Raw genomic sequence first — 21,700 nt, 5'->3', positions numbered from 1 at the left:
ACCGGACGCGTGTCGCCTCCCCTTTCCTGTCACTCTCAATATGGCGACCGCCCGCATTCCTCAGAGGTGGGCGGTCACCGCGGAATCCGGGGCACCCAGGATAGCGGGGTACAGCCGCTCCGACTTGGTGACGAAGGCCGATAATCCGCTCGGGCCCGCTCGCAGGACGCCGAGCCTGGGGTACCGCCGAGGCGCGAGGGGCAGGGAGAAACTGAGCGGCGCCGAGGAAGAGAGAGGCACCGCAGCCGCCGGCCCCTCCAGGAAGGGGGAGTATCCTACGGCAGCGGCCGCCCTGCTGGCGGGCTGCCTGGCGAGGGGGATCGTGAGCCAGGTAAGGGCTCGGGGGAACGGTGGCCGAAGGACTGCCTGCGGTGAAGGGTTGGAGAAGCCGCGGGTGAGGTGCCCCGGCTGTCTCCAGCCCTCTGGGCCCATCCCTCAAGCGTCGGCGTCCCGACGGCAGGTGCGGGTTGGCGGCGGCTTTCCTTGCGGGGGGTGACCGCGCCTGCCTTCCACTGCGTGTTTTCTGGAGCGCGGGCGTGAGGCTGTTCACGGGGAATATCGGGCGTTGGAGGCGACCTCAAGCGATCATCTAGTCCAGCCCCCCTGCCAGAGCAGGGTCACCCAGACTAAATCCCACAGGAACGCACCCAGGGGGGTTTGAATGTCTCCAGAGAAGGAGACTCCCCAACCGCTCTGGGCAGCCTGTCCCAGGGTTCCGTCACCCTCGCAGTGACAAAGTTTCTCCTTATGTTGACAGGGAACCTGCTATGCTCCAGGTTGCACATGTTGCCCCTATCGCTGGCCATCAGAGAAGAGCATGTCCCAGCAGCAACCAAGCCACTATCATTCATTGGGACAGCTGTCATACTGCCTTTTATGAAAAGTTATTCTCCTCATGTTCTTTTTCTGCAAATAATGGTGATATTCTAGAAGCTGTTCAGTTGAAAGCTACCGCATTGCGCAGCGCAGGAGATTAACAGAAGCTTTAGACTTTTAAAAGCCAACCCTGGGAATTTGCCTGATAGGTTCTTGCTTCTGACTGCACTTTCCTTGCCGTTTTCCTTTCACAGGAGACATTGGATTTGACCCGTAAGAATGACCCCTGCTTCTTGAAATTCTCAGAGGTGGAAAGAATGGCAGACATTGAAGCTGAAATCAATGAGGTATGGCCGTGGCTGTTGTCAGCATACATGCAGTGCTTCGATGCTTAGGGATAATAAATGGCACCTGATGAGATGGTGGACTGCAGGGTGCTATCAGTTTATGTTTTGGGGTTGGTCATTGGATTTTTTTTTTTTAACAGTTCTGCTGTTTAATAGCATGTTTTCCCCAATGAGCTGAATTGTCATAAAGAAAAGAACAAAATCTTCAAACAGAAGTTCTCAGTATAACTGGAAGGATGCAGCAACTTGCATCTTTGAAGTATTACCTGAAATTTTTGGAAGAACAAATAAGTCTTCATAGTTAACTTATATCCAGAAAAATGTGTTTATAGGTAACTAGACAATTTTGTTTGTTAGCAATAGAGAAACTCAGTCATTTCCCATTGCCCCAATTTGCTGTTGGCATGTATTTTTTGAGATTGCTTTTTTTCCTTCTGATCAGTACAGGATGCTGCCAGCTATTGAATTCATTCTCCAAAAGAGGAGATGATGAATTTGTCTCACTGGTTTCAGTAAGGCTTTTTGGCTGCTGGACCCCACATTGGTTTTCTGAGCTTTTGTTCACTGGTACAAAAGCTGCATTTATTCAATCACACAAAGAGTTTCCAGCTCTCAGTAAGGTGGTTACTTACCCTCCTATGCTTGAAGCCTTCGCATGCAAAGTATCTCTGACAGATGTTTGGTGTGATATGTGAGGTGGGTTTTATTTTTGTCCTTGGTAATCAAGAGAAGTAAATCATTGCTTCTCTGTGCGTGCTGAGAGACTGATGTGTTATCCTCTTCTATTCTTCCCTCAATCTTCTCTTGTCTATCCAAGTCAGCCACAAGTATCTGCTGCTCTTGTGCTGGTTTATCATCGGTAAGAGTTCAAGCTAGGAGATCCACCTGGGAGCTTCTTGCAGCTAAAAAACCCAACACAACACTAACCAGCCTTGGCCAGAAGGAGGAGGCTTGGGGCTGTGAGAGGCGCTTTAGTAGAGTGTGGACTAGGAAACTACTTTGTAGGAGATGTATGTTTTGGGGTAGTAGGAATTAACTGTCTTTTCTAGTACCAATTCCTAATAAATCATCAAATAGTTTAGTTTGTGTTTTGCTTTTTCCCTAGACAACCTTTTTCCTATTGACTAAAAAATGCCCAGCTGTTAGTAGAAACACTAGAGAGGGGCACGGTAACATGCTCTCATGCAAAGGCTTGCTCTTTCACACTTGTGCTCTCCCCAATCCTCCTCCTTTTCTCCCTTTCTACTTCCTTCCCTGCCCCAAGAGAGGCAGCAGTATCTGTACAAGTATGCTAAAGATGACTTTTCATTTGATGTTGTTACTGTTGCAGAAGAAACTGAAAATTGAAATTCTGCAGTTGGAGAAGGAGACAGCAGATATTGCTCACCCTTTTTACTTAGGTAGGTGCAGTTGTGTTTTAGGAAAAACAAGGGTGGTTAAATGATTTTACTGGTGGATTAATGTTCCAACTATGTGACGCTTGTAGGAGTTACTGCAGCTGTCTCCACTGGATAGCTTGTTAGAGATGGCAGGGCTTTTATTACCCCTTCCATGCTACTTGACACCCTGGGCTGTCTTAGTGTATAACTAATTCTCAAAAACAAAAAGGAAAAGGGGTGGTGGGAGGGTGTGCAGGTGTAAGGTGTTTGTGGAGCCTCAGGAGTTCTGAGATAATCAGTAATGTTATTTGCTTCCTTGGGCCTGTCTGCTACTTTGCTGCTTTTCGGTGTATTTCTTCTGTATCTGCGTGTCCCTTAAATTACTTGATTTTTATTTCAATCTTTCAGGAGCATATGTATTCCTTTCTTTATTACTTTGCACTTTTCCCACATGATTTGATGGATGCTTAAAAACATTGTAGCTTGCCACTACTGTGTTAGGCTAGTGAAGTCTATTGTAAGACTTCAGTGCTATGCTATAGCTTAAGAAATTGGCTTCATCTCAAAGACACTTTACTTAAAACTATTACATATAATGTAAAACAGTTTAACAAAGCTGTACCTGTAAAAAGATAAGGCTTTGAGGTGCATGCTGATAATAAGTCCTATATGCTCGAACCAAAGTAATTCTGATTAATGATACCTGTGTGTAAGCTGTTCAGTGTGATAGATCAGACTTTTTCTTTCTGACTTTGTCCAGAAGAAATTTGTCTCCTGTTTTAGCAGTGCAATGGTTTTAACTTTGCTATTTCGTTTCATAGGTGAAAAATACAAGATTTTGCAAGATATGAATGAGCACTTGGAAGCTGTATTGAAAGAGGAGAAGGCTCTGAGGAAGAGGTTGCTGGAGCCCAGATGTCAAGACAGCCTGCCTATTGAGGCAACTTACCACAAGTAGGCATATAGAAAATAATTTCTCTTTTTTATTTGCATGAGTCCAAATTATTTGAACTAGTAGGCAGTAAAAAGCATGTGCTTTCATTCATTTTTTTCCATTGAGAGGAATAGAGAAAAACTTTTACAAAGATGGAGAAGAAGACTGAGGGAACCCACAGAGGAAAGACATAAGAATTGAGAAGTGTGAAATCCTCATTGTTTTGCACAACTTTTGAGTCATGGGCTTAATCTTGGTTACAGATGTGTAATACAGTTGTTGACTGAGGCTGTGACTTTGATTGAGAAGCTTGAAAGCCATTTGCAGACTGTAAGAAGCATCCCTCAGATACCAACTGTCATGAGGAATATGGTGAGTAGCAAAAGGACTGAGCCTTCTTTCTCCTTGAGCACTAAGAATTCAATGCTGTTTGATTGTTTAGGTTGTTTTTGCGTCCTACTAGACTGACAGTATGTATGGAAATAAAATGCAACTCTCTTCTGCTGCAGGACACTGCTTTGTCAAAAGCACAGCTGCTCATGATGGAGTTGGAGGAGCTGACAGAATCAATAATGAAATGGAGGGAAGTGCAAAATGAAGTGTATTCTGACAGCATCTGCAACACTACTGAGTTTGACTTTGGCTTATCTTTAACCTAACAAAACCAGGATGGCTTTTCAGAGGACTACCATTTTACAGCCTCAGATGAAAAGTATGACGTAGTTGTATCCAGTGGGGATTTTGTAGGTAGTTGTATTTCTGTTCTCCAACTGCTAAAGAAAAAGCCCACCAAAACAAAAAGGACAATGAACCACAGTGCATAGGAAGACTGCTGAGAAGACTGTTACAGAGTTCCTTTTTGAAACTTTAGGATTCCATTGAACCTGTATCAATGCAAATTTGGGCATTTCTTATGCATTTGGTATAGTGTCTGTGTTCATTTCTATAAATGTTGGGGTTTGTATGTCACTATAATGTTTCAATAAAAGCACTATATTTCAAGAGCTTGGTTTCTTTGGTTTTCGCTTTGCACTGTTCTTAGAGGTTTTTATAAGGAAGTCTTAGGTCCCAGCTTATGCTTCCACAGGGGTTTCAACCAAGAAATCAAACCAGTTTTAAGTTACAGTTTATTGTGGCTGTGATGTGTTGTGTGGGAAAGCAGGGAATGAACTTGGTGATGCATTGCAGGTTGTCTTATTTGCAAACCACATCTCTATGATAGCGATAAATGTGTTCTTCAGTCTCTCATTTTCTGTTGCTTTCCCTACCTTCAGTGCCCCTTTCAACTGGAACTCTTGTTCCATGAGCGTGATTATTTGCAGCGCAACAAGCGTTGGTTGTTCCAGTCCTCAACCTGAGCAACTTCTGTGGCACGAGAAGATGTGTTAGTAAAACATCACTGTCAGGGCATCTATCACCCCGGGCAGTCGGTTGTCTTGGGAGGATGTCTGGTTTTGTATTCATGATTCCAGCAAACTGGAAGTGGTGCAGGTGCATTCCTTTCTACTGCTGTATCGTTTGTGTCATCTGGATTCACCATATATCCAACCTGTTAATTCCTGGTTTTGAGGAGGATGTCTTCTAAAGCAGCCAGTAGGTGGCTCAGTACCCCACAACTTCCACTGAGCCTTGTCTGTCTATGTCGTAAAAACTTGGAGTAGAATTAAGGAAGAAGTGTTTGCTGCTCTGCTAGAGCATGCTCTGATCTGAGTTGCTTGTAACTGCCTTAGTCTGTATTTGAAATTTTCTGAGAATCCCATTTCGATCTTTGGGGACCACATGGTTCTGCTGCATGTGCTGTCGCAGAGCGTGGCTTAATGCTTCTCTGGCAGAGTCTGTAAGTGCAGCTCATGTTCCCTTCTACTGATGAGAGAACCTCAGAGCCTAGAAACAATTCCGTTTTAGCCAAGTAGAGGTCAGTAGGTAGGATCTCAGACTACAAGCCAGCGTGACTCCCATAAACTCCAGTGGGATGTTTATGTCAACATCTACTGTATGTCATCTCAGGACTTGAGTGTGAAGTCCTACATCACTGTCATTACGGATGTGTAAATAAAGGGCTTCCACACAACTGCAGAGGAGGAGACAACATTTTTACTGAAAAAGCTTTGCACAGTCTGTGAAATGGGAAGAAACAGAACCAGGACTTCTGGAATCACTGTCCTGTGCATCTCTCTATCACAGGCTTAACCTCTCATTGTCTTATGGCGACGATTTACGTCAGGAAAATTAAAGCTGCCGTAATTTAAATGCTTCAAGAAACAGGATTAAAACAACATTTCTAGTTAGATTGTTTCTTTACAATTCCTTAAAATGAAGAATTATATCACAAAGAGTCAAGCATATTTCTGCTTTTACTGTGTACATTATTGGGAAGTTGACTGCTGAGATGGAATTTAACTAGTATTGATTGCCACTGACACATCAATTCATTCTTTAGTACAATTTAAGGGACAAATCTATTCAAATAAACAGTGATTCATGGCTCGTAGAAGTTTATTTTAGCATCTCTGTGGTGGGTGCAAAGGATCCCTCCATACTTAAGAAGGTTTCTGTTTAGTGGTATCTTTTTCATTTAGATTTAATGCTTCTAGAGCTTAAGGCAATTTGTCTCACGAGAAGAACTGCACTTAAACTAAATAAATAGTACTGTTAAAATATAAACAGAAGTTGTTTAAATGGACCTTAAAACATTCCAAATTACATACAGATGTATCTCAGAGTTTCTAATTTTGAAGTGCAAAACCAGATGTTCGGAAAAAAAAAAAGAGCAGGAATTGTCCCTTGAGCCTGGCATCTTGCTTGTACCCTCAGCCAGCTCTGATTGCTCTCTCAGCTTCACAGCTGTGGCGGTCGCTGACAGACGATAGTCTGAAAGCAATTATTTAAAACTTTTGGTGGTTTTGGTAAGTGAAAAAATCTTTATCGGTGCAACAGCTTGACATTGATTTAAATGATAGTTCTTCAGAAGCTTCAAATTTTTATTTTATGCAATAAATGCAGCCCACAATGATTGGGAGGTTTTCAAATGAATTTAAACCACTTGAGAGCTTTCCTTTGGCACTGGTAAGGAAGGGATATTTCTTTATGTTACTGTCGAACTGATGAAATGTGGAACGTTTTGCACCTAAAGCGATGCTGGTTTGCTGCCTGCCTGCCGTTACTGGGACAAGAAATGTGATTGAACAGGCGTAGGATTAGACTGGCAGTCTTTTACTTCTGATACAAACTGGTTTCTCTTGTGCAGTCCCTCCTGAGAGCCTTCACGGCAGCACCCATCGAATCGGGCCATTGGCATTAAAGCTGAAGTGAAATCTCTGTCGTTAAACTGCTGAGAAGAGAATTGGGTGGGGGGAGCAAGGGCAGCCCTGGCGATTTTAAGCTTGAAACCACTCTTAGTCTGGAGATCCCGCTCGCCCAGGCGGACCTAATTTGTGAGGAAAATTCGGCTTGGGTGCAGGAGGGGCTCCTGCGCGGCTGCTTTGGGGAGAGTTTTCCCGGAACCCCTCCTCTCCGCCCGAAGAGGTTCCCCTCCCGTCCCCGCGGGGCCCGCCTGGGCCCGGACAGGCCCTCCCTGCCCTCTCCACCCCTCAGCGGCGGGGCGGGGCGGGCGGCTCCGCTCCTCCCCGGGCTCCGGGGGAGTCGCGATGCGGGGCTGGGGCGCGGGCGGCCGAGCGTGAGCGGAGTCATGGCTAACGTCAAGGTGGCCGTGCGGGTCCGGCCTCTGAGCAAAAGGTGTGGCGGGGCGCGGAGAGGGGATGGCGGGGTGCCGGGGCAGATACGGGGCGGCCGGGAGAGGCGGCGGAATGTTGCAGGTCCTGTCAGCGGGGACGGGATCGCTTCGCTGGGGCCGCGGGAGGGACGGCGGGCGCGGGGGGCTTAACGGGAAGGTACGAGGCGCGGCAGGACTTTGGGGGTCACTAAGCAGCTTGGAGAGTTTCCTTGGGAAAGCCCCCCGCTGGAGCCGTTGGGCTGTCTTCCCTCTTCCCGAGCCCCCCAAACCAGGACGCTTGCCCCCTCCGGTGTGAGGGAATCTCCTCGTCCCCGGGTGATGTTGTTGTGGCTGTTTTTTCCAGCGGGAGGCAGAGCCGGATATTCCCATTGTCGCTCAGCCCCGTTCCCTCCCTGGCTTGCTCGGCTCCAATGGAAACCCCAAAAGCCAAATGATACGGCCTGAAGACAGCTCCCATAAACAAGGGGGTGCCGTAGCACGGTGGTGTTGGGGTACAGTGCATGATTCGGACCTTGCAGGCTGTGGAAGTTCAGGAAGGAGAAGAAAGAGGAAAATCCAACAGCCACAATTTGAGTGGCGGGTTACTTATTCCTCTGTTAGAGGAACGCTATGGCACTTCAGGCAGAAAGGGTTGGAAGTGTGTACGAGCTCTGCAGGCTGGGCTTGGGTTTGGTGCTGCCTTTCTGTTTTAGCATGAACCCCTCCTGTTGTCTTCTGACCGCACCGGCTTCTGTGATAAAGAACTCTTTTCATGTAGTAGAGAAAATGATTCTTGAGGAACTGCCAGCCTGAAAACCAGCCTAATCGTTTGGCCAGCCATACAGTAGCATATTTTTCACTCTTAAAGTCTTACTTGGCTATGGTTTTTTTGCAAGAGAGAGTTTAATAAGAGTCAAAAAGCAAATCTGCTAGCCTTAAATATAAAAAGTTAGAAAGCAACTTACAAAACAGCTGATTTTGAAAGAATAGTTTTAAATAGATTTCAATAAATTAGCTAGTAACTCACAGCTAGCAGATTAAAGAAATATTTTGTCTATAATGTCGTTAAGAACCAGATTGAGTAATGGTGTTCTGATTTATTGCACAGCTGTGAATGGAACAGGATTTTCACAGGTACTGGCATACTGTATGAAAAGAGTTGCAGCACAGAAGGAAGCTAAGTTTAGGCTTTCATTGCTTAGTGTTGCTCTAGTGCTGAAGGCATTCTTTGATTTTTATTTTCTTCTGTGTTGTTAGTCATTCTTAGTATTTACTGGTTAAATATATTGCCATTGTGCTCTCTGGAAATACACCACTACCTCCCCCCCCCCCCCCCCCCCCCCCGCAACAATCAGTATGCAACTGCTAAGTATGAACATTAAATTTCTTAATGATTTTAAGGCATCCAGACCATAGGGCCCTTTGGGCTCAGTCTTGTAGATTTTAGTGAAGATTAAAGTATTTTAAAGTCTGTCTTGGTAATGTATTTCACTGTGCAGTCAGTGATGTGTTTGTTTCTTCCCCAGTAACATTTGGCTGCCTATTTGCAATTATGTAGTGAATTTAGTAGGGTCTCCTGTTATAACAAGTTCAAATGAGCCTTTTGCAGCAGCTGGGGAAGAGAGGCTGATAACTGAATTGGCAGGGGTGTAATTTTCCTTCTCACCAGATCCTTCATGGTGAGGAATGTCTGTCTTAATGTTTCTTCCCTGATGGGTAGGAAGAGTGTAATGGTGCACAGATAACTACAGCCGTTACACAGTGCCTGTAGCTCTGTTAGGTAAGGTGTGGTATAACAGGAAAACTGGGAAAACTGGGCAGGCTGTTTGGTCAGGAGTATATATGGGAGAGGAGGGAGGGATCAGAAAGGTGGACGTCCTCACGCAGGCCTGTGAGAGAAGCTAATCTGGCGCTGCAATGGGAATGTTTGTAGGAAGGTGGGAGTGGAGAACCAGGAGGCGATGTGAGAAGAGACTTAAATAATTCCATCTACTCTACCTGTGGCAGTGTAACTGATGGGGTAGGGAGGCAGAGGCCAGTCCTGTGGCTTCTGACCCCAAAGGCACGAGGCCGTTTATTCCTTGCACTGTGTTGCTGCAGGTGAGGCCGGCAGAAGTGTTTTGAGATGGGATTTTTGTATTTTATAAAAGGGAAGGGGAGGTGATTGGATGCTCTCTGTGCCGGCTCTGACATTAGAACTTGCTTTCTAGCCTTGAGTAAAATTTTCCATATGTAATGACTTCAAGGCAGATAGCAAATATATAAAGGCTTAAAGTAGCCCTGACGGAGACTGAGGGGATTGAAGCTCTCGGTGGGGATAAGGGCCTGCTCTTTCTATGCCAGCTTCTCATACCACTTCTATATTGTGGTCACACAAACCTCTCACCCCCCCTGCCCCATGTACACACACCATGCCTCTAGCAGGTACCCAGGTTGCCAGAACTCTTTGGATCTCTCAGGTGCTTTACAAAGAAAAACTTCCCACAACAAAAGTTCAGTTCAACTGGGCTGAAGTACTGTAGCACGCACAATTGCAGTTCCAGCCAAAGATATTAGACTTTGGGTTTTTTTAAGAGTACTGAAAAATTGAAAAGCTGCAGGCAAAGGCTAGAACTAGAGGGTTAGCTGGTTGTTTCTAGACTATCACACAAACTTCACTTGCTCATTGCTTCTTTTCACTTAAGTTACAATAGCAGATGAATGATGGTTTTGCATCTTAAAATATACAGGATATTCAGGTGTTAAAAGGTCTGCTAATATGGGAGTTCATAGAATCCTGCTTTTTGTTTTAAGCTTCCTTTTTGTAACAAACCATATTAATCATGTCTTCTAGTGGTTATTTAGCATAAAGCAAAGAGTGGCCTTTTTGTTCTGTGGCCGTATGGCGCCCATCACAATGCATTCTTTGACAGAGAGCTCCTATGAGCAAATAATCCCCGACAGTCATAAAGCAAGTACAGTTATACAGAATGCAGAAGGTTTTTCCTTTGCCTAAACTTTAAATAGCTTGTAGCCAATGTTCTTCATAATGCCATCCCTCATTCTGTAACAGACTAAGCGATTTTTTTTCTATCACCAAAGTGTTGTCCTGGGAGGAAGCTCCCTCAAATGTGTCCCCTGGAGTCACATTGCTGTAAAAAAAGGTCTTTATTATGCATTTACTGTTCTACATACTAAAAAATATTTGATACTTTTTGGTTATATGGGCACTTGTTCTGTGTAAATACCTTTCCCCTTCAGAATGAAATATGGAAGCTTGAATGGGTACTATAAATTGACTGTAGCAATAGGTAATAACCAGGTACCAAGTAGATCCGTTTATGGTTTATTTCTGGACATCCTAATGCTTGATATTAAACTCTTGTAAGGAAAATGTGATGTTATTTTTGGCTGCCAGTCAGAAGCTGTTGATGGAAACGCTTTCAATGCCAGCATGTACCTATGTGAACTAGGAATGTTGTTCTTTCTCTTTCTTGGTTTTTGCTGTGGAGTGAGTCAGCACCAGTACCTGCAGTGTTGTGCTGGGATACCAGATCTGACCCTCCAGACCTGGAAGTCGTGTGACTGGCTGAGAAAGAGGGCCTGTTACCTTTCAAGTGTCTCAGCACTGTGTCTAAGGCTCTCCTTGTGCTGGGGTAGCTCGCTTACAGCTGTGTTGGGTGTTTGCATGGTACAGGAACACCTGCAGCATTAGACATGGCCTTTGACTGTTTCTGTAGGGCAGCAGAAGCCAGTGCTAGCTGTTGTGTGCTGCAGGTTTCAAACATGTTTATCCTTGTGGTATCCCATCCCTATCCTGGTACCTGGTTGTGGCTGCTGATTGTTTTTACAGTGAACCTCAGCCCTGTGTTGTATGAGAGGAGGAAGGGAGGGCTGTGTTTGTGCATGGGAGGCCCCCTGGGAGTGGAGCGGTCCATATGTTCGGGAGAGTGCAGTGGGGGCTGGGATGAAGCACAGATGCCTCATGCCTTTTCCTCTGTGATCTACTTCCTCTGCAACTTCTGCTCTGTGTCCAGCTGCTTGCAGATCACTTGTGCATGCTTGTATTTCCTTGACTCAGTGTAGTTTGAGAACTGCTATATAAGTAATCATAAAGGTGGGAAAGAAGGATTTGGAAAACAGTGCTCTGTGGCACAGTGGAAATCCTTGTGCATCGCTATAGGATTCTCCTCTTGGCATGCACCAGTGCAAGATGTTGCATTCCTTCGTGGATTGAGCATTGAGGCCTGGGTAAAGTAATTCACAGCAAGTTTGTTTAATTGAATTGTAAAATTATAGTGGTGGAAGTTAAAAACTTGACGCTAGGGCACACAAAATGCTCTATACTCTTTTTGAGAGTTTGAAGTACTTTGTTGGGCCCTGGATTTTGGGGACCCAGCAAACAGAATATATGTTCCACTGTTTAAAATATCTTACCCACTTTCATCTCTCTCTCTGGCCTGGAAAAGGAGAGTCAGGCAAGGAGCTCTTATTTGACATAGTCTTTCTTGCTGGCTGTGAACCTCACAGCCATGTCACCTTAAAGAGCTGCAGAACAGATTAACTAAACTCAAAGCTGCCCTTTGCCTTTCTCTGCTTTGCATCGTTTCCGAGCTGTAACTTGAAGACTCCCGGCCAGCTGTTTATTTCTCAGCCCCCTCCGGAGTTCCTGAGCTTGTCCTCCACACGCAGGCAAATGAGAGCATCAGAAGAATGTCGGAGCGGTCCCAGGAGGCGAAGCTCAACGGCGCTTCCAGCTGTGTAGGTGGTTACTAGAGTCCGAGCTGCAGCAGCAGAATTGTTCCTCTGTACTGCTGCTCTGCATGGCATAGCCTTCTAATCACCTTCCTGGGGTGCAGCAAGTGATGAGGCTCAAGGGTGGGATGGGGGATAGGAGTTAAGTTGGAGCTCCTAAGAACAGAGTTGGCAAGCCAGAGGCGGGGAGGGAAGTCCCCCTGCGTAGTAGGGAAAGGAGGTCAGTGTGCCAGGCTAACCTGAGCAGTGCAGTGCGCTTAGCTGGGGTGAATGGGCGAGAGGAGCTCCGCTGGTGGGTGCCTTGTTAGGTCAACATGTGAAATTAATTTCTGTTTCAAAATGAAACCTGTATGGAAACATACAATTACTTTAAACTTTGTTCTGGAAATGATGCAAAGTAAATCACTGCTGGTTTGTGCTGGGTCTGTGTCCTGGTTACAGCCAGGCCAGAGTCAAACTTCCCAAGCAGCCAGCACAGGGAAGCTGAGTTACCCCAGCTGGTGGTGGTGGTGGGGGGGTGGTGGGGGTGCTCAAAGGGCTGGAACAGCAGTAGAGTATAGGATTCTTAATTCTGAGATTGTTAGTTCAACCACTGAGATGAGGACTGTTGTCCTGGAGCTGCACCGAATTGCCTCTCTCCAACCAGCCCCTTTTATGGGGGAGTGATGTCAGGTGGTGTGGGAACAGCCTGGGCTAAGTCAGCTCAAGTGTGCTGGCTGCTTGGAAAGGTTGACTCTGGCCTGGCCAAAACCAGGATATTATGCCTTTGTTAATCTGCTGCAGGGTCAGCTTCCTTAAACTAGTCTCTGTGCTGTGGTCCACCTCCTTTGCTCCTTCTGATCACTCTGAATACTACAGTAGTCTGCTGTGACAACTCAGTGTTGTTCCTGTGTCTCCCTCTGCTACATATCAGCCCCTTTCTTCAGGTGGTTGTAGTTGAGCTCTGTCCCAAAAGACATGGCTGTTGTGGCTGTTCCTGATGGCTAGAGAGAGGTGTCTCGGGCCCCCAGGAGTCGCTGTCTGAAAATCTGTACAAATGGCGTTGGTTATGCATTGCTCAGGATTACAAGCTGCTTTTCCACAGAACTGGGATTTTTTTAAAAGAAAAGCCTGAAATTCTTTTCTGCTGCTTAGAGAGAAGACATCTCTCTCCCAAACGAATGTATTTTAACATTTGCGCATTCTGTTTTGTAACCTGGCCTATGGTTAAGGTTGTGTTTGTTGCCCCTGTACTCGGCATTGGTGACGCCGCACCTCAAGTGCTGGGTCCAGTTCTGGGCTCCTCACCATAAGGACACTGACGTCCTGGAGCGAGTCCAGAGAAGGGCAACCAGGCTGGGGAAGGGGCTGGAGGGCAAATCCTATGAGGAGGGGCTGAGGGAGCTGGGGGTGTTCAGCCTGGAGAAGAGGAGGCTGAGGGGAGACCTTATCACCACCTACAACTACCTGACAGGAAGGAGGGTGCAGAGAGGTGGGTGATGGTCTCTTCAGCCAGGGGACAGGAGATGGGACAAGGGGAAATGGCACGAAGCTGCCCCAGGGAGGGTCAGATCAGATGTTAGGAGAAGGTTCTTCCATGAAAGAGTTGTTAGGGCCTGGAACAGGCTGCCCAGGGAGGGGGTTGAGTCACCTTCCCTGGATGTGTTTAAAAGATGGGCAGATGAGGTACTTAGGGATATGGTTTAGCACAGGACAGGAATGGTTGGACTCAATGATCTCAAAGGTTTCTTCCAACCTTTTAATTGTGTGATTCTGTGACATCCTCTCCTTTCTTTCTCTCAGATGAGTAATTTTGCCTAACCTATTTAAAGTTTTGTGTAAACTATTACTGAGGTAGCTGCTCTCTTCTTTTAGGATCTGCACTTGGCACAATCAGGTGGTTTTCAGTCATCACATCTGTGCTTCCATAAGGGTACTGCATGAGCAGTGTTTCCTGGGTGTATTCTTCTTGCAGTTGTACAAAGCAAGTGATCTCATGCTGGCAAAGGGCTGACTTTCTTGCTGCTTAAAAAGGCAGGACTTAGCATGGCCTGAGTGGCTACCACCACCCCTTCCACAGAAGATGGTGTTTCTGCTGGTTTTGTGTAACAACACTGTGCCTGTTCTCATGCAGGCCAGGAGCACAAGGTGGTAGCTACTGGCGGTCTACTTCCCAGAGAAAGGCTGTCTTTTCTTTCACTTCCCTTGTTGTCTGCTCAAAAGCAGCTACAACAATGTCCTTACCTGACAAAAAAGCAAAAACACCTTTTGGAAGACTTGTAACTAATATTTTGGCCCTTTCATAGAACACTTTTCTTCCTAAATCCCAAGAATGCATTATGAGTGTCAGAATGCTTGGAGCAGGGATCTGATTTTTTTGATGCAGCAAAGAAAAACAGGGCATAATGTTATCAACTAACCTCACCAGAGCCATGGCTGTAGTTGGCTGTTCTGTTCTCTTAAGACCATATGATCTATCTGAGAGAAGCTGTGGTAACATAAGATGACATGACTGCAAGCAGAGAGATTGCTGCACACCTCCCCTGAGGAGCGGTGCAGGGGTGGGGTAGGACACTCATGGAACCTTTGTGCAGTTGGTGGTGAGACACCACCACTGAACACGGAGAAGTTACGTGAGTTTTGGGTAGGATTTCCCTAGTTCTCTTTTCTTTAGTCCAATGCTGTATGTGAACTTTAAAAAGTAGTGCCCTTCTAAAATTTTCCAGCTGTCTTCCGATCTGTAGCATGGATTTTAAACCAAATAAAGGAGCTTTGCAAATCTGTTTGTAGTGGTTTAGGGTTTGGGCTTTTCTTGAAAGAGGTACCTAAGCAAGAGAGATGAGATGGTTCATAGCAGCACTCGGTGTCACAGTCATTTAACTGTGATTGCAGATGGAAGTTCTGTCCTGGTGGATTGAGAACTGACCACTGTATCCAAATTCTGGTTTGCGTGGAAATCACGGCATTTGCGTAGAATTTCTTTGCTTGTGAAGTCTGAATTGTACTATCTTGTTACTGAGTAAACAGCTGGGAAATCGAGGGTGGATGAAACTGAACTGACTGGATCGCAGCTTTGTTTTAAATCCTCCCTCTTATTTCACGTTTCCTTAAATGCTGTGGACTGACAGATGAAAAGACTTTTTGCTCTTTCCTCCTCCCTTCCTTGCCTCTGTATGAAAGAGAAAGCATCACTATTCCACAGCTGTTCAATGCACCCACGGATTATCATGAGTATTCCTGACTTGGATTACTCAAGGAAGATGCCTGACACTCTTGTTCTAGCAGTGACAGACTTAAGACTTCAGGGATGGTGCAGGCAGGAACACTCTTCTTGTACTGTGCCATTCACACAGGCAGGACTGCAGAGTTACCCAGTACCGGAGGAGGCCAATCTGTGCTTCTTCTACTAGCTCATGAATTTGTATATTGAAAGTCTGGTAAGATTTAAGATGCCTTGAACTACTTGAGCAGGCTGAGCTCTATGTGAGCTCTGAAAGGAACACTAACAATGCCTCATGTTTATCTCTGCACCAAATAAATATTCCTAGGTTTGCTTCGGTTTTGCTTTTTTCTTTGCAAAGAACAGGGGAAACTACATGAGGATGATGATGATCGCGAGGAACAGTGATTTTTTTTTTTTTTTGACTCTCAGATTGTATTAGTCATTAGCAGTGCCAATGAAAGCTCTATATGGCTAGGAATGTCCTTCAAAGATAACTTGTCTAGTATAGCAGCGTGCTGCCTTGGTGAACTCTGTGTACTTGGCTTCAGTGTGGATTTTTAAATTATTTATACGCATCTGTTCTGAATTTGGTAGGAGGATTGCTGACTGGGTGTGCACTCCTCTCTTGCAAGACACAGTAAACCAATTCTGACTTAAAGAGAAATACCCAAATCAGTACTGGGTACTACTAAATAATGAAAAACATGGAAAACAGACTTTAGGTAAATCCACTGTTGATTGATACTTTAAAAAAATCCACGTTATCCAAAGTGTGTATATTCATGCTGTTAAAACTGCTTGACTTCTACAGTTTACAGCAGTAGGATTAAGGATACGGATTACCCATCACGGAGGGATGCTGGGTTCGGGGCAAGTTGTGGTTGTAGGTACCTTGTCACTAGGGTGCAGAACTCTAATGGCTGAAGGCTTTGACATTCTTCTATAAGATTTCTGATAGACCAGCATGTAGTCTTGATGTGTCTTCAACCTGTTTTGCCAGGGGCAGTGTTCTCTGAAGACTAGTGTAACTTAGAAAATGCACCCTGCATTGTTTGTTTCTTTGTTTCTGTGCCTGAGGTCAGTCACTCAGGAGGTGCAGAGATGTCAGCTGCTTAACGACCTGTCCCAGGACCACCATTCAACAGGAGGCAGAGACACTTTACAATGTATGGTTAATGGGAAAGGAAAGATAAATCTGAATAGTCCTTGAACTTTTCCCAATAAAACCTTCAGACTTTATGACCGAGAAAAATCTCCTGTTAGATTTGCCTCAGGATTTACTGCAGCTGCTGGCATGGTGGCTGCCATTAGGTGCCACACAGTGTGCCACGAACAAGTGTAGGTAGTTGGCAATTGTTGTACCTTACTCATCATGGCTATGGGTCACATCCCAGGAAGTGACAGCCGTGGAGACAGCAGCAGTGACTGCTGGCATGCATCTTGCCAAGCCTGCTACGGGTGTGCTTTTAGTTGTGTTTGCAGGAGAGTGTGAAAATATCCATCACAGTAGGTCAAAAAAGGTTACTTTTTTCATGGAGAAGTGTAGAAAAAGGGTTAAAGTGACTTTTTCCAAAACACAGAACTGACATGATTGCCCAGACCCCTGAAAGTCTCTGTGAGAGGGATTGATGCTGTTGCTGTACTGCTTTTGAGGTCTTCTCAGTACAGGTTGAGCTTGGGTTTCAAGTTAACTTGGGTGATGGGACTTGGTAGGAAAGCATAAGTATTTGCAATTATTACATTGCAGGGTTGTTTTCAAAGCTTGTGTAAGTAGACACATATTAATTTTTTTCAAAAATTATTTAAGCTTTCTCATGTACTTAAGTGGTATATGTTTGCTTTAGTACGTTTGATTGCTTTGGTGAGCACTTGGTGGTCTGTATGTGTAGAAGCTGTTTTGTTACATGACGAGTGCTGCTGAAGACTGCTTTACTGCGTGTGTGTATTTTCAAAATAAACAGGAGACTTTAAAGCCAGTTTTCCAAGTGCCTGGCTGTTATTTGAGAGGGTGGAGGAGAAGGGGGACAAATTTTATAAAGTCTAAAACAATGCAACTGCCCCCTCTCTTTCCACCCACTCTTTCCTCCATCTCTGTGCCTACTTATACTTCTGTACGTAGTGTCTGAAGTCATCTCAGTGAGGACCAGCAAGCTATGGAAATCTCTCTCGAGCATCTTGATCCTCCTGTGATTCTTTTCCACTGGCTTGTTCTTCCAGGTCTTGTAGAGTGGCTGTTATCCATCTGGGGTTGCATTAGCTTTATATGTTGGCTGCAGAAAAGATTTGTCATAGGAACACCAAATGTTACGAGATTTTCCTTTGGGCTGCCCCTGTTTTTTGGGCTGCCACAGCACCTTTGCTTCTGTCAGCTCTCTCATGCAGGTGCCCGTTACAGCCCTGCCACTGTGCTCTGTATGTGTGTCACGGGTGTGTTCCAGGGTCTGCGTGCCTCTAAAACATTCTGTGTCTGAGAAGATCCAGGTCTTGCCTGGGAGGAGAGACATTTCCCAAACAGAGCTTGACTTTTTTCAACTCTTGAGGAAGAAGAGAGGGTGGGGAAACTAAGTTCTGAGCAGCCAAAGTCAAGCATGTTTAGTGTACTTTGGAATTGACTTTATTGGTACAAGGAATACAGCTTTCCTACCTGTGGAGCAGAGCACCCATTCCTAAGGATGACTGATTGTTTTATCAGTCAAATGCACACTGTAGTGCACACATGTACAAGACTGTGCTGGCAAACACAGCTTTTGCTGAGAGGGCTGGAGTTGAGGTCAGAACATCCAGAACAGCTGTGAGTCTGCTTTGCCTCCTGGGCTTTATATATTAAACCGTGCTTGCTTTCTCAAAAATTCTCTGGTTTGTAGCTAAAAGGAGGAGGAAATAAACACATGTTTACAGGGAGAGGCTGAAAGTACAGTTTGCAGAGCTGGGAATGGCCACAGGTCTAGTTTTCATTGTGCTCAGCGCTCTCTGGTTGTAAGGTGCCAACAGAAGGGAAGGTCTCCACTCCCACCACTGCTGGCTCATGCCCTCTCTCTTGCTTTGGTGTAGCAGCTGTGTGACCACAGGGTGCTAGAGAGGGCTCACTGGCCCTGTGGCACCTTGGTTGTTTGTTTTGGTGCCTTTCTTTTCTGACCGCAGCTTAACTGAGTCATTGCACGGGTGTGTTATTGCTAGATCAGATGTAAGGAAAAACAAATGGGAACACATGCAGGATGTTGGAGCTGGGAAGATAAACTGCTCCTTGCACCAACAGCCTGCAGTTCAGATAAGTAAAGTAATCTATTCTGGTGAATCTGCACCCAGGGAAGGGTTTAGTCCTGTCCATGTTTATTGGTGGCTTTCTTGTCACTTGAGATCTGAACAAAGCTACTTGACTGATGCTCTGAGCTTTTTTTGTCTGCATTAGTGAGAAATCACATTACCCTGGGGTAAAAGGTGGTGTGGTAAATTTATTTGGTGATGTTTGTATTTTATTTGCTTTATTTTAATATAAGTGTACAGATGTGAACATATAAGTTTTATATATGTGAGAAATCTTCATATTTCAAAGGTTTTATGTTTGGGATTTATTCTCTATCTTAAATCTTCAGTAATGGCAGTGGCCTGGGAGAACATCAGGTGATCAGAACCCACAGCATAAAGTCACGTGTTCAAAGGGTTCTGCATAGCACATTTAAAACTATTAAAAGCTTTTGCCAGACTTAACCATATGGGTAGAAATCTTCCATGTATGAATACCTGTCTCAGGCTGCTACAGAAGATGAGTTTACAGAAAAATGAGGTTTTAAACTATTTAAAAGCAGCTTAGGGTGACCTTTTATTTTAATTTCCAGTTGACTTAAAATTGGAAATCTGCTGTGCATTTATGAATTCCTCATCTGAATCCACCGATTTCTGCCCAAGCTCTAAACATGAGCATGCTTTAATGTGACCAATGAAAACTTGTTGTAAGGACACCGAAGGTTAAGTTTCAAGGGATCTGCTTTCCATGAGCTTGCATTTTTGAGCGTTGACCAAATTGTGCTTGCACCAGTGGCATCAGTCAAAAAACTCATCATATGAGCAGTGCCTTGATAAATTGAGCTTGGCGTTGTCCAAATCACAACTGAAGCTCAAGTATAGGAACTGAGAGCAAGGTCGTCTGTCCTTCTTTAATTAAAATAATCTGTTTCCTGACTCCCACTGGTGTCCAGCAAGGAACTGATTCAGTTATGGACTGCACAAGTAAACTCGGTTTAGAGACTGGGAAAGCTGACAAGGGGAGCAGGATCATGTACCTTTGAACTGGAGACATCAGCCTAAAACTGGATGCAGTGCAGTAGGAGAAAGAAGCCCTAAATGGATGTGTGCCTGTTGACAGGATACCAGAGAGAACAAATAGCAGGTACCTGGAAGGGATGATGTGTGTGCATATGGGCAGGAGGATAGGAACTGTTAACTGGACTTTAACAATAGGATAGAAAATAAGGAACGCTCATGGGATTAGGAGGATGGAGTCAGATCATGCTGGGGGCAATGGAGAAAAGAATATGTGCAACTGAGGCAAGCTCCCTGCTAAAGGATCCCTCCAATTTTGTCTCTTTTCTGCTGTTATTAAGTTGTTCTGAAATTCTCTGTCAGAATGGCCCATTTCCTCTTAGATGTGGCCTGCTGTAGAGTATAACTGACACCTTTGCCCATTAGCTGACCTGGCAGAGGATATGTGAGTCCCTACACTTACTTGTTTTGCAAAACACTTGCTTTTCAAAACATCTAAGAAACTGCACATGTACAGATTAAATGCATCAGTTGAAAAATTTTTACCTTAAATACTCACAGCCTCTAACCTGAGGCACTTGTCCTTCACTTGTTCTTTAGGGAGCCTTATGTGGCCTGTATATAATACATTTGGTACCCAGCTGTACATAATGCAAATTCTCTCTCCTGTGAGTGTTCCTCTTTCTCTTGGGTTCTAACTCAGGGCTCTGGTGGCTGATGTGTTGAACTGTTGGGACACTCACAGCTTAATTAAAACCTCTGGGAGCTGTGCTTATGTTTACATAGAATCTTAGAATGTGTTAGGTCGGAAGGGGCCTTTAAATGTCATCTAGTCCAACCTCCCTGCAGTAAACATCTTCACTAGATGAGGTCGTTCAGAGCCCCATCAAGCCTGATCTTGAATATCTCCAGGGATGGGGCCTCTACCACCTCTCTGGGCAACTTATTCCAGTGATCTACCACTCTCATATTTAAGAAATTTTTTTCCTAATATCTAACCTAAATCTACTTTTTTCTAGTTTAAAACCATTACCCCTCATCCTATTGCTACATTTTCTGTGTGAAGTGCTATGTGTAAATGCTCAAAAATAATTAAGTGAAGCACAGAGACATTAAGGTAAAGCATTCTATTTCTGCCTGCAAAACAGGGACAAGCATCGCTCAGAAATGCGTTTAAAACATCTTTATGCTTGTAAAGCTCAAATGCTATAGTGATTATCTCGGTGGAAGCCCTAAGTGTCCTAAGGCCTTGCTTTGAATGTTGTTTTGGTACATAAAATGTGGGGTAACTGCAGAGAAGAGACCCCAGAGGTAGGCCACGTTGCTCTGTGTGTTGCCTAGATATTAGAGCTGTCCAGTGTCATAGGAGATTAGCTGTATAAATATCCCCTGATACTGTTTGTACCTTCAGCTTGATTTTAAGAAAAGTGTGACTGTACGAAGGAAAAACTTGATTTTATTTCTAAAGCAATTTTGTTCCCAGCTCTACAAGGGTTTGGTTTTTTCTTTGGCTATGTGCTGCTCTAATTCTTTCCTAATCTCACTCATTTTTGTAAAGAGAAATTGGGTGTAGTAGCCAGTCATGTTGTGTTCTTTTGCTATTGAGATACCTGGCTGCAGATCTGTAAATGCTACTTGCTGTCACAGAATGTCTTCTGGATATCTGTTTTGTAGCTCCTTCTGATTTGCAGTTTGTTAAACACAATTTTCTGGGGTTTATGAAATTGATATTCATCTTTCTGTGTCTTCATATTGTAAATGGATTTTTGAATGTGTTCTGTTTCCAGAGAGAGTGCGGAAGGAGGAAGAGTGATTGTAGAAGTTGATGACAAAGTGGCAAAAGTCAGAAACATAAAGGTATGCTTTTGGGCATCTTGTCTTTCCCATATAAGTATCCTGATATCTTGATGGTTTTATATGTTTGGCTATTGTATAATTCTAATAGAAATATTAAGGGAGAAGTTTAAACTGGCACAGAGCTAGAATAATTGCAGCAGAAGTATGTGTGGTAGACTTGCTTTGGTTTGCGGTTGTGGGGTTTGGGTTTAGGGTTTATTTTAGACAGGGAATGTACCATGTAGCTGTATTTTCTTTAGTTTGTGTTTGTCAAAGCTGCTGTAGTCTGGCTGCTCACCATCATTCAAAGCTGTTAGTAAATTGTTTAGGATTTTGCACTTGCCTTGCTATTAGTAGCATCTGGATAATTTTTTTTCTCTTCCTCTCATATTTGCACTCAGAGTGCAACTGAATTGTATGAAATGGTGCAAAATGTTTTCAACTACACTTCGGACCTTGGTGAAAGACAAAAAGCTGTAA

At 44.5% G+C, this 21,700-nt stretch overlaps 2 protein-coding genes across 2 annotated transcripts in view; both read left to right on the top strand.

Moving 5' to 3' along the window:
* The first annotated feature begins 12 nt into the window (after positions 1 to 12).
* Positions 13 to 4,480, top strand: HAUS2 (HAUS augmin like complex subunit 2). The gene is made up of 6 exons (XM_084270530.1): positions 13 to 331; positions 1,071 to 1,163; positions 2,494 to 2,563; positions 3,364 to 3,496; positions 3,740 to 3,848; positions 3,986 to 4,480. The coding sequence occupies exons 1-6, from the start codon at positions 41 to 43 to the stop codon at positions 4,133 to 4,135; spliced, it is 846 nt and encodes a 281-aa protein (XP_084126656.1). The 5' UTR covers positions 13 to 40; the 3' UTR covers positions 4,136 to 4,480.
* Positions 4,481 to 7,164: 2,684 nt separating this feature from the next.
* Positions 7,165 to 21,700, top strand: part of STARD9 (StAR related lipid transfer domain containing 9) — a gene marked incomplete at its 5' end in the record, with an annotated part of 97,171 nt that continues 82,635 nt past the window's right edge. The window contains 2 exons of the mRNA XM_084270444.1: positions 7,165 to 7,211; positions 21,172 to 21,241. Of these exons, the coding sequence (XP_084126570.1) occupies positions 7,165 to 7,211; positions 21,172 to 21,241 (117 nt within the window). The remainder of the gene's footprint in view (positions 7,212 to 21,171; positions 21,242 to 21,700) is intronic.

The sequence above is a fragment of the Gallinula chloropus genome (genome assembly GCF_964237585.1).
Source record: "Gallinula chloropus genome assembly, chromosome: 14".
In the NCBI taxonomy this organism is placed as follows: domain Eukaryota; kingdom Metazoa; phylum Chordata; class Aves; order Gruiformes; family Rallidae; genus Gallinula; species Gallinula chloropus.
This window is presented reverse-complemented; position numbering and strand designations above follow the sequence as displayed.